This window comes from Diplotaxodon limnothrissa, linkage group LG19, assembly GCF_057381915.1.
Source record: "Diplotaxodon limnothrissa isolate DT_005_m linkage group LG19, D_limnothrissa_male_GT1.1, whole genome shotgun sequence".
NCBI lineage: Eukaryota > Metazoa > Chordata > Actinopteri > Cichliformes > Cichlidae > Diplotaxodon > Diplotaxodon limnothrissa.
In genome coordinates, this window is record NC_140614.1 from 12,525,924 (window position 1) to 12,538,501 (window position 12,578).

At 45.7% G+C, this 12,578-nt stretch overlaps 1 protein-coding gene across 3 annotated transcripts in view; it reads right to left on the reverse strand.

Moving 5' to 3' along the window:
• The window catches only part of col12a1a (collagen, type XII, alpha 1a), a 50,186-nt gene that overhangs the window by 15,221 nt on the left and 22,387 nt on the right, over positions 1-12,578 (reverse strand). For 2 of the 3 annotated variants that reach the window (XM_085342602.1, XM_085342604.1), the window contains exons 20-42: positions 12,411-12,575; positions 12,175-12,321; positions 11,770-11,909; positions 11,113-11,242; positions 10,294-10,439; positions 9,667-9,796; positions 9,443-9,579; positions 8,630-8,759; positions 8,401-8,540; positions 8,062-8,194; positions 7,869-7,892; positions 7,029-7,168; positions 5,444-5,573; positions 5,159-5,298; positions 4,944-5,073; positions 3,154-3,296; positions 1,878-2,007; positions 1,634-1,776; positions 1,416-1,545; positions 743-862; positions 468-614; positions 276-392; positions 40-192 (exon numbers count right to left, since the gene is read on the reverse strand). In XM_085342602.1, coding sequence (XP_085198728.1) covers positions 40-192; positions 276-392; positions 468-614; positions 743-862; positions 1,416-1,545; positions 1,634-1,776; positions 1,878-2,007; positions 3,154-3,296; positions 4,944-5,073; positions 5,159-5,298; positions 5,444-5,573; positions 7,029-7,168; positions 7,869-7,892; positions 8,062-8,194; positions 8,401-8,540; positions 8,630-8,759; positions 9,443-9,579; positions 9,667-9,796; positions 10,294-10,439; positions 11,113-11,242; positions 11,770-11,909; positions 12,175-12,321; positions 12,411-12,575 — 3,045 coding nt within the window. The remainder of the gene's footprint in view (positions 1-39; positions 193-275; positions 393-467; positions 615-742; positions 863-1,415; positions 1,546-1,633; positions 1,777-1,877; positions 2,008-3,153; positions 3,297-4,943; positions 5,074-5,158; positions 5,299-5,443; positions 5,574-7,028; positions 7,169-7,868; positions 7,893-8,061; positions 8,195-8,400; positions 8,541-8,629; positions 8,760-9,442; positions 9,580-9,666; positions 9,797-10,293; positions 10,440-11,112; positions 11,243-11,769; positions 11,910-12,174; positions 12,322-12,410; positions 12,576-12,578) is intronic. The other variant, XM_085342603.1, reaches the window with a different exon arrangement.

Below are 12,578 nucleotides of genomic sequence, written 5' to 3' on the forward strand. Positions count from 1 at the left end.
CAAAGAAACAGGAAGTTCCAGCAGCAGCCGTTTCCTTACACGTCCTCTCTTTGATACTGACTCCAGGTCCCTCGAGATTGGGCGTTTGCGTGTACACGGTGGCATTGTAAAGAGTGTCGGGGGTTAAGCCGTCAAAGCAGTAACTGTTCTCTGAGCCTCTGACGGTGATCTCCTGAGCCCCGCTCCTGGAGGCTAAAGGAGAGGAAAGAGGAGAGCGACTTAGCAACTGATTCTAAAACGTTACTGTGACGTGTAACCGGGTGAACTGAACTTACTATCAAAAGGATTGACTTTGAGTCTGTAAGAGGTGGCCGCTCTGTGAGGGGCCCATCGGAGGCAGAAGGAGTCGTAGCCAACGTTGTAGGTGTTCAAGTCCGTCACATTCAGATACACTAAAGACAAGCAAACGCAGCTCATTACAAATCCATCCGATCCAGACATCAACCATCAGGTAGCAGCGTACTTACAGGTGGTGCCTTGACCGACCAAAGGTGCACTGTCACCCGTGTTGTACTGTGCCAACACCTTCAGGTCATAGGTGGTTCCAGGTTTCAGGTTATGGAGCTGGTGGGAGGTTACGTCTCCAACAGACACCTCCATGGACTCATCCGAGCCTGAAAAGCAACATTAATATGACTTGCATGTAAGCAATGAGGCTTTTTGTCTAGTAACAACTCATACAACTAGAAAAACAACAACAACGATATATAGTTTTTGATCCAATGCTAAAGCATGTCCGTACCCTCAGGTTGGTAGATAATCTTGTATCCGTTAACCCTGGAGGGGGCGGGGTCCCAGGACACCCTGAAGCGGGTGTACCACTCATCAGAAACACGCAGATTCCTGGGGCCGAGCATTCCCACTGCAGGAAGCAAAGACAGAGCGGCGCAGTCAACACAGGATAAGGTTCACTGTAATGGGATGCACAGGATCTGAGTTTTGGTGATCCATCAGCAGCTGGGTAATTTCTGCATCTGACTTCACTGCTCATAATAACATTGAGTGAAATATTCTAATGTGCGATTAGCGGGATGATAAATTCCAGCACATGAAAGAAAGTAAAAAAAAATCATAATAAGAATAATAATCTGCCTGAAGGAGCGGAGCGGCATTACGATACGCAATAGTGTTTCTTTTGTTTGAGAAGCAAAGTTAGGCAAGACTCTGGCCAGCACTACGAGGATACGATCTCCTTCACTGGAGTGCAGGCAGCTTTTCTGCCAAAGGCATTTTGTGCTTTTGGCATTCTTTAAAAGTCAACAATATCACTTATTCCACGTTTGGTATAATGTTCAGTTCCTCAGGAACCTCATTAGTGAATCAATCCGTTCGGATTTTCTGCTCGCCGCTGATCAATAACACTCGCTTATTGAATAAAAACTCTCACAGGGTCGCACAGATGGAACAGCTTGTACCTGTGCGTCCATCACCATCCACCTCTCCTCCTGCTCCATCAGCATAGATGGCGGTCACTTTGATGTTATACGGCGTGTCCGGGTCCAGGTTCTGCAGGATCACGTTGTTTCGGTTTCCTGGCACTGTAGTCTACAAGCAGAAGAATTGGATGCATAAACAAGTGCCTTTGTTATTTATGGCCACAAAAACATCGCTGTCGAATTATAAATATGCTCACATATCCCTCAATCGGGTCTCCTGTGATCTGGGCGTAGGTGATGCGGTACTCCATGACAGGACCATCTGCATGGTCCCAGCTGACAGAGAGGGTAGTGGTGGTGGGGTCGTATACGCGCAGGTTCCTCGGGGCACTTCGAGGCACTGAGCACAGAAACGGGAAGAAGAATATGGTTTTGCATTTTTGTTGAAAACACCTGCGCGTCTCAGAGCTGCTAACAAAACACACTGGCCCGGGTTCTTACATGTCTTTCCTGCATCCATGATAGCAGGTCCTTCGCCATCGCTGTACAGAGCAACAACTCCCACATTGTAATCAGTGTTTGGAACCAGCTGCTGCAACAAGGCTGTGGTGGTTGACCCTGGTACCAGAATCTGTGCAGAGACACAAAATAAGTGAGCTTTTATGCACACATGCACCAAAGGGCCAAATCCAACATTCACGCAGCCACAGACTCTGCCCCTCTCGTCTGGCAGCTGCTTGTTTTCTACACCTGCCTTTTACTGAATGGCTCCTTGTTGTCAGCAGCAGTGAAAGGAAGAGCCAAACAGTCCTTTGATGTTCAGAGGTGTGATAGTGGTTTAAAAAAGGACAGAAAAGGGGGCTAGGTGGGTGACAGCCAGCACTGATGGAGGTGACAGCTGATCGTGTGTCCTTAGCCTCAGAGCGGTTATCTGGACAGGCTAAGGTCAGCGCTCTGGCCTGGTGGAGGTTCAAACATGTTTGTGGGTGTCTGAATCATGCCACAGTGTCTCCTGGTCAAACTTAGGCTTAGGACTCAGCAGCCAATGATGATGAAGCTAAAAAGCTACGCTGCAAATTTCCAGCTGGCGTTGGATTTGGTGGTGCTGGCTGAAACAGGCTACATTACCACTGACCCGCATAATTAGCTCTGGCCATGCAAAGGGCACGATCCTGTCCTAAACGTGCTGACCAAAGGGGGGGAAAAGAAAGCTGAGTGCATGTCTTTATCAATACGCTGGAATTTCTATCACCTTCTTAAAGACACTGTCGTTAGCGACCCAGTGAAGAAACTAGTGGTGCAGTCCATCTGGCATGGATGTTGAAGAAAGCTGATGCAAAGAGACGCTTTAAAAGTTTTATGGATTCTTTGAGCTGCCCAGAAATCTTTAACATATGAAGATGTGGGCCCTCTGATGCCAGATGGCACGCAGCACGGAGAGAGCGGGAGCTGCAGCTAAAGAATTTCTGCTTTAATGAACGTGTTTGAAACTCAAGCACTTATTTACACAAAACAATCCAAATGGCAGAAAGTGCACACATGCAAACACGCTCGCACCAATGCGTTTGGTGAGCAGGCCGAGTGCTTTTAAAAGTAATTGCACGGTAAACTGCAAATGCTCCCACTTCCAGCTCCATGTGGTGATCCTCAATATTTGTGCGCATTCTGTATGATTGAAGGCATTAGAAATAAACCTGCTCTCAGTTAGTTTTCTCAAGTATAATCTAGTAATATAATTTACGTATCAGCCATTCCCACACAGCAGTTGGAAACTCACTGATTCTGAAGGCTTGGCACCGTTCAGAGGAGAGTAGACCACCCGGTACTGCTGGACTGGACCTGTGGCAGCTTCCCAGCGAACGTTCAAAGTGTTGGTGGTGGGGTTGTAAACCTGGATGTTTCTGACGGGGCTGCGCTCCACTGCAGGGACAGGAATATTGTTTGGTAAGAAGGAATTAAAGAGGGGCAAGAGAACGAGGACGAACGGAAAGGAAAGGCTGACAACTGCAAAAATGGCAATAAATTAAGGCTAAAAAACCAACAATTAAACAAAACCCATAAGAATGAAGCACAAATGCATAACTGGGGTTCCAGTACTGGTAAATACTCCAGATGAAAAGGTTTACGAGTATCTAAATAACACCTCTGTGAATCTCCTGTAGTCCTGTCATCCTCCCTTTGTCAAGGTTTATAAATCATGGTCTGGACTCATTTTATGGCCAGAACAGGACAACATGAGAACTCTCCAGTAAAACTCCCCCAGCAGCCAACAGAGACGAGTTTAGGATGCTATTTAACAATACAGCTATCAACAGGGCACTTCCTGTCAGTGCCCTGAAGGTTAATGAAAAGGATACAGAAAGGCCTATGTGCAGCTCTGTGTGAAGCTAGACTTCTAAAAAACCAAAGCAGATGTTTGGAGGTTTTGTGCTGCTCTCAATTATAACCCCATAAACGCAGGAGAAAAAAAAGTAAGCAAGCTTCCGTACTTTAAATGTTTTACAGACCAACGCTTGTTACTTTTAAGATGCTGTGAATGCTCGCCGAGCAGCTTGTTAGCTCAAACGGTTGAATCAGACGAGAGCCGATTCAAGGCCTGACGTTAATGAACATAAATATATGTACACAGGCAGCGTGAGCTTTGACTTGTCCACTGAAAAGCCACTGAACATGATGAACTATTGCTACAGAAGGGAAAATGGGGGTAACAGTAGCTGGCACGGCGCATGACCCCAGCAAAGCAGGCTGAGAGCAATTATACATATAATGCTCTCTATTCATTTCAAAGCCCCTGTTTCTTTTTCCCAGAGAGGAGCCAAATACCCCAGCCCCGCCATTACCCTGACCGCTAGCCTTCACTCAACCTATAAATGGACAATGTTACAGTAAAGAGAGAGGAGACACCATTATAGTGCTGCCAGGCCAGAGGAATTCCTTCCTGCGCAATCACCCCACAAAATGCTGACTAATTCCCAGCAGAGTTCGGTGGTTCAGCTGTGGGAGAAACTGGAAAACCGATGTTCACTCAAACTAAGCTGACTGAGCTCAATGCTGTCATTTATTTTAAGCTTTAAGTTCCAGTTTGCAGGTAAGGTTTAAAGCTCTGTCCCAGCGAGTCAGCTGAATGCTCTCTCTGATGGACGTTTTTCGTACCCGGGACGTCGGGTAATTGCGGGTACCCCGGTTCAGACTTATTCAGGTATTTTTTCACTTCTGGAGAAGGAGATGGGATTTGAGCTGGCTGGATTGCAGATTTTCAGAGGATTTGGATGATATTTTTGAAACAAATCAGTTACAACTGGCTGCCTTATTGAAGGTTTCTGACCCAGCAGGCCAGCAGCCGAGGCCACTCGGTTCATTCCGGATAGACGGGAATTGATTCCTGACACTGGAAAATAAATCCCACTGCCACGTCACGGCATCTCATTCACAGGTCTTCTTCTTGGTCTGCGTGGGCTTTTCTATACCCTGATGACACAGAGGTGGCTGTCGCTGCCTAACGACCTCGCGTGGATCTGCAGTGGATCTCGTTACCTACAGCAGCAGTTGCATGCGTGCAGTGCTTACATGTTTTGCCGTTCTCAGACATGCGCAGTCCTTCTCCAGCAGCATATACGGGAACCACAGACACAGTGTACACAGTATCAGAATCCAGGTTCCTCAGGACGGTACTGTAGGTACTGCCTGATACCTGCACCTGTGCAGAAATACAACACAGCATACATCATGTCGGGGTTGTTCCACTGGAGATGGCTGAATGTCGTTGTTAATGTCTTGCTTACCATGTCTTCCACTCCTCCAGCTGCAGGCACATAGAAGATCCTGTACTGACGGACGCTACCCTCAGCAGGCTCCCACTGGACGGTCAGGGTGCTGGTGGTGGGGTCAGTTACCCGCAGGTACCTAACACCACCCAGAGGCTCTGGAATAACATAAAGATATGATAACGTTGCATCCATCAACAAGGCTGAACACCATGTGTGAGCTTTTTTAAACTGAGAGACTTTCCATGAGTGTGATGTATTCATATATCCAAGACTTGGCTGTCATATTTGTTCACAACTCACTGGTCTTTCCGATGCCCTCCAGCGGCCCGCTAGCTCCTTTGGCATAGACTGCCACCACGCTGATGGCGTACTCGGTGTCAGGCGTCAGCTTAGGAAGCAGGACTGTAGTCTTCTTTCCTCCAACCTGGGTCTAGTTAGGGAACAACAAATGAAACATAGTTACCTAGTTTAGTAAATTTCACTTGGCTTTTCAGTCCTTAAAATATTTCTGCATTTCCTGTCTCTTTTGCTGTAGCTTTAAAAACAACTCTGCAGCTCTTTTATGTGCTGAGGAGGAGGTATTTCCTCTGTTTTAGATGGAATAAAGTATCCTCTGCGGGGTTTCTCAGATTGATAACCTGATGGAAAGAATTCTACCTGAAAGCTTCCAGGTGGAATGCTCTGAGTGTTTTTGGACAAGGTTAGCATACAGTACAGTGGCCAAGGTAAATATGTCCGCTAATGGTGGAAACAGTCAGATGTCTTGTTGTGACTAATGATGGATTTACTGCAACGCTGTTGGCTTTTGCTATAAGGAGTAAATATTCTTAGAGAGTGTGTGTCTGTTTGCATTTGCTGGATTTGTTTTATCACTGCGTTTCGGGTCAAGACGGCACTTATTATTTTTATTATTTGGCACTGTGGCAGTTTTTTCTTCTTTAAGTACAAAATGTGTGCAGCCCATTTCCAAAAAACACACTTATTTAACTCAGGGTTACTCATACACGTTGAAATCCGGACACTGAACCAACACGTAAGTAAGCGTCCGCTTTTCCATTAGCACAATTACATTTCATCAAGAACCAAAAGAAGAAACCTCACCGAGCCGTATTTTAAACATACAAACAGTTTGATGAACTTCCAGTCTTAGTCACCTAAAATGACAAATTCTGGATTGCACCTGTTAAAAGGTGGCTATAAAAGTGTGAAGGACCAGTGCACGGCAGCACTTTAAACTTGATCTGCAGGATAATATCTGACACCAGTGACCGGACTCTGCCTCTTCAAACATCTCAACTTTTTATGACGTTCAAGTTTGATCTCTTTTAATCTCATAAATAAACGATCAGACGCTTCGCATCAGCGTGAAATCTCGTGTGTAGATATTTGCTCGTCCTCAGGCTTCTGGTTCTCGTTTTAATTCTTGCTCGTGGAAGCTCTGAGAAACGTCTGACAGAAAATTGAAACCAAAAATTCAGCTGTCATCCAGAAAGACTTTTGAAAATTCAGCGAGACGGCCAAAAATGCACGACCAGCGGGAGACAGTCTGCAGCGTCAGGAAATACTGAGGAAAGAGTAGGAAAGGTTTTGTCCACACTAATGCCGCTGTATCCAAACAACAGATTATGAGATTTGACTCGGAATAAACTCAAATAATTGAACACCGATGCCACAGCTGTATAGATTTCTTGGAAGCAAAGTCGCTGTGGAGGAAGAAACAAATCCACCGACTGAGTTAAAGCCATAAACTATAAACCGCAGTTGTCTGGATTATTAAAGCGAGACTGAGAAAGAGATGAAAAGAAAGGAGACACTAGCTAAAATATTAAAGCCTGTCACTGCTGCTAAACACTGACAAACACGAGCTAACTGTTGTGTGACTTACAGTCTGAATCCTGTCTCCAGATGTGGGGACGTAAGAGATCTTGTAGTTCTGGACACGGCCCGTCGGTGGAGTCCACATGGCGTTCAGAGTGGTGGTGGTTTCATTGTACACAACCAGGTTGGTGGGCGCTGGAAGAGGCACTGCACAGTGCAACAGGCAAGCACATATATGACAGTTAAAGCTACGCCAACAGCAGTTATACGGTTTCCTTTGAAAGCGTTTCTGATATCACTGAAATATCTTTTAAAGACACAGTCCTTGAGATTATTGGCTGATTTGAGTTCAGATGCCAGTTAATTTTCTGCCTTTTGTTTATGGTTGAAAGAAAATAGAGCAATGAGCGTTAAACAGGACTGCAGCTTTAAAAAAGAAAAGACAGTCGCTCTTCGTCTTTTCTCAAGCAGGTGTCTCTTGACGGACAATAGATGGAGGAGGATGATAATGATATGATGATGATGATGAATGACAAATGCATGGATGAATGAATGAACATGGATGGATGAATGAACTGATGGTGGCTGATGGAACGGGCTTTGAAAACAGGGATTGAAATCCTTGTTTTGCCAGGCATGCATGGTGGAACTCCATCCAGCCATTTCATGTAACCGAGTAAGGACATGAAGAAGCCGTGGGATGATGGCGTGGACAAACGCAGACAAGCAAACACGTAAGAATAAAACCGGGCTGTGACAGCATCAGCACCACTGGAGCGATGGATGGGTTAAGGGTCTTGCTTGATGATGAAATAACAACGGTTCTGATGACTGGTTGCAACAATAAAACATGCTTTTGTCACTTGAAAGAAAAAGCATCCCTTTGGTTTGCTATGAACACACTTACGTGGGGAACCATTTTGACGGCGCACTATAGAGGCAGAAATAGAAAGGCATAATGGGCAAACCCTTGATCGAACACTTCACACAGCATCAAAATGCAAAATTAACACCAAAAGAAGAGAAACTGTGACAAATACTTTAAGCATACAGTGTTAGCTAGAGTTATTACTGAGTCGTCATCACTGTGTGCGTCTTACATGTCCTCTCGGTGCCTAGCAGGTCCTCGCTCTCCGACTCATCCGGGTAGATCGCAGTGACGGACACGTCGTAGGGCGTGTCTGACTCCAAGTTCTCCAGCAGGTGGGTCGTCTCATCATTGTTCAGAATGGCCTGATGAGGAAAACACAAAGACAGCTTAGCCAATAAAAACCAAATGTAAGCCATGTAAAATTCATCGTCTGTTTTTTAGATGTTCTCCCTGCCTCCACCGAAGGTCTTTCCTAAGCAACGCCAAACGCCTACTGTGGGACTCATCGTGAAATACCTGCATGATTTATTCCTAATATAAACATCCCGGACATCTGGTTTTCTCTTACGTATTGGGTGTTGGCATCTCCCTTCTTAACCCAGCCAATGCGGTACAGAGCCACGTCAGGCGCTCCATGCTCCCAGTGAGCTACAAAGCTGGTATGCGTGACTTCTGTGAATCGCAGGTTCTTTGGTGCTGGAACCACATCTTTAGAGCGGAGGAAAGAAAATGCAATTATGATCTCCATCTCGGTCAGAAGCAGCAAACGGGGCCGGCGCCATGGTAACGATTCTGACCTGTGATGGCCTCTCCCAGCATCGGCTGTCCGGGACCTTCGTCGTAGACTGGAGTAACAGCTAAAGCGTACTCGGTCTGAGAGATCAGGTTATCCAACTGTCTGCTGGTCACGCGTCCTCCCACTTCCAGCTGTAGAACAATAAAACACAGTTGTTAAATGTTATTATACAGTATCAATAAAGAATATATAGCGCTTAAGAATCACTTTGCGGAAAAGTGTAAGGCTTCGTTCTCAGGGAAGGTTTCCTGGAATTCTGGTGACCTCACTAATCTGCACCTCATAAAACCGGTAGCAGTGTGACCAGCAGGTATAACACTAAAGCAAACAGGAAGAAACTAAACACACGAAATACTTTGTGCTCTTGGTTTCACTCGTTAGCTGAAAGTTAAGATGTTGTTAGTGGCACCATGTCTCTGTGTTGCATCACATATCTTCAGCTCAGTGTGTTTCCACCTTTAGAGCACCTTAATCTTCACTTCCTGCAGAATGTGCTGCTGTAGCCCAACAACTCCCACATGGGGACATGCAACCATAAAGTATTCCTCCAGTCCCCAGTACCAGAACCAGCCTGTAAGCCTTGCAAAATCACATTCAGAGAGTTTCATAATATTTCTTTAGACTCCAGAAAATCCCCTCATGTCCACTCAAACAGCTGCAATCTCCACAATGTGATAACGGATCAGTCGAGAAATATCCAACAACTTAATCATCATAAATCCTAATGACTATAACAGACAGGAGGTTCTGCAATAGCAGGAAGGGACTGGTCATAACAGCGGTTGTAATACCATGAAAGGAAAGACGAACTCACTTCTTTTGCATCTCCACTCTCAGGCTTATAGGTGATGAGGTACTTGCGAACGGGACCGGGAGCAGCATCCCAGTCAAGCGTCATGGTGCTGTGGGTAATATCCCGAACCCTCAGTTCTCCCGCAGGTGGCATGGGCACTGCACATGAGTTAAAAGCTCTGTTAGTTTATCAAAAATGACTCTGAATTTGTGCTGAAACATTGAAATGATAGGCTGGTTACGAACATGTGACTCCCTGTTTGGTCAGTGGTTCGCTGGCTGATTCTCCATGGAGGGCAAATAGGGAAAGCGTGTAGGCCGTGTTGGGGAGCAACTTCACCAGCTGGACGTCGGTTGTGTCGCCGCCCACTCTGATCTGGAAGCGGACCAAACCAAACAAACAACACAGGTTGAGAGGGGAAGCAGATGAGGGGGACTCCTCGCTGGCTGGGAAATATGGTGAGGAGAAATACTGGAGCACATCTGCTGCATCTGGGTTTGCCCCACTGGGGTTGACACCTCATGAAGAAATGATGATGATGTTCCCTTGGCAGAGTGAGCTCATGGTTCAGCCACCCCTCTGTGGCTGACAATGTTTCTTTGTATTTTTTCCTGTTGCCTTGCTGCTGAGTGACGAGGCAAACACTGGTGTCTTTGTAAAAAGTTATTTCAATGTGTGACATCTGCACTCAGTCAGAAATGCTGACAGCAGGTCACTTTGTGCTTTTAGCGAGGCGCTGCGTGTGTTTGGTGCTCGTGTATGCGAGCAGGCATTCGTGTTATGAACCTACAAACACATGTGAATGTGTCCATTTCAGTTCTATCCACAGCTGATTGGCTGGATGCCTTCTGGTTTCCCAGAATGGATCTTACCTCCTGCTCTGTAGTGGGCTGCGTAGCATTGATGGCGCTGTAGAGCAGCATGTAGCCTGTGGCTCCCGGTGCCCTTTCCCATCTCACTCTCATGGTGGTGACCTGCTGATCGTAAATCTCCATCCTCCTCACAGCACTCAGAGGAACTGGAAAACCAGGAAACAGCAAATACTTGTTAACCACTGCATTTGTATAGCCACAATTATAATTAATTCTTTGATTGCATAAAGTTTGCATTTACACTATATAATCTTTCTTTCAAATTTGGACCTAAAACCAAATTTAATCTCTTAATTTGCATCTAATCAAGATTTGGTACTTTCATCTTTTTGCAGCCACATATGGTTTCACAAACAAGGTGCGTATATATGTGTATATATACATATCCTTTGAACCTTTTATTAATGGAGACCACACACGAATTACAGTCTCTGAGTTGCATTACGTTTGTGTTACGCAACCGTGCCGGAGAGATTGCATGATGGCGGCTGACTCAAAGGGCAACTGCTCGTAAAGCAAAGACTCAGGGTTCGTGAGAGCACCAGAGTCTGCTCGAATTGAAACCGTAGCTCTCTCAGAGCCCCATTTATCTGGCTTTCCTAATAGCGCGAAAGGTCTGTTTGAGTTAGACTCTAAATGATAACCACTTAAGAGCGTGCAATAAAATACGGTCACATCTGCAGTTCATCATCACGTACCGATTTAGCTAATTTTTATTAGTGTCATATGCAGCGCTGTTTACAAAGTTAGGTTTGCATTAACGTTGTGTGTGGAGTTTTAGTCACTCAGTCTCTTTCAGTGAGCTGAGGTGGGACATACGTGTGGTCTCTTTTCCATCCAAAGCATCACTGCTCTCCTCTCCCACCACGGAGTAGACGCTGACCAGGTACTGTGTGAGAGGGTTCAGCCTCTGGAGAACCACAGTGGTCTGACTGCCGTCCACGATCACCTAATAACAGACAGGAGGATCAGAGGATTGATGAAGTTTTACTAATGTGCACCAGAACTGTGAATATCTTCACAGACATTTCCAATCAATCCCAGAAAACAATCTGTAAATTTTTACCAGGCTAAAGGTCAGCCTCACCATCTATAAACAAATCCACAATGTTCACTATTCAAGCAAACCCTGGGAGCTGCAGAAAAACAAACTTCTGCATATTTGTTTCAGACTCCAAAAACACATCCACGCCGTGGAGCCGAGACGCTGCCGGCCAGCGGGGCCATCTCTCATTCAAAGTCACGAGATTTTCTTACTAATCTCTGAAACTGAGACGGCTGTTTTTGTTTCCTTGGCCTGTGTCGAGCTGCAGTGTAATCAGACACCCAAACAGCAAGAAGCCAACACAAACAGGTGGCTGGAAATAGAAGTTGTTTCCCAGTAGCATCAGGGCAGCATTAACACTCACATACTGCACTAGAATTACTTGCGTGTGATTGAAGCAGAGCAAGTTTTTTGGTGTTTTTGGCAAATACCTGTTGTGGGGCTCCCGATAAAGTCCTGTACTCCACACGGTACTTTTCTGGTTGGTCGTCGGGGCCGTCCCAGGTGACTCTGAAGGACCGGTGAGTCACCTCTGATGTCACCAGATTAGTGGGTGCATCTGGAGCGCCTCCTGTTAAGATGCAAGCATAGAATGCTTGAAACCGCTGCGTATAATTAACTCTAAATCACTGATTTAGGGTGAATTATATGTAGTGAAAAGCTCTGAAACTGGCCAACTTTCTCATTTCATAGCTTCATAGCTTTTCCACGTATGAGGGAGTAAATGATGCTCATGCAGGGGTCGTTCTTTGCATCTAATGTGGCTTTTTCACGAGGATCCTTGATGCTGTCCACTATAATTATACTGCTTATCAAACACCTTGGACTTCACACACCTGGCCCTTTGACACTGTTACACAGGTTGTCAGAAACCCGGTCCACAATGTCCAGCAGGAAGGAGAAATCGGCCACGTTGTACATGTGAATGTCATTCGGCTCAGAGGCGATGGACCTCAGCTCGTTCTCGTCTGCATTCTTAATACCTAAATAACAATGATATAAAGGTCAAGGGTCAGCAGCAGCTTTTTAGATGCAGGAAAAGCACAAGTTAACTGCACCACTCTTTGCTTACCAATGGCATAGAGCTCAATGCCCTGATTGCGCAAGTTTTGAGAGTTGGCAATGACATCATCCTGCGATTTTCCGTCAGTGATCAAGACGCCAATCTTTCGAGCGCTGGGACGCATCCCGACGTCCTCTTTGAAATTGTTCTGGAGGATGTAGTTCAAAGCCAGACCTG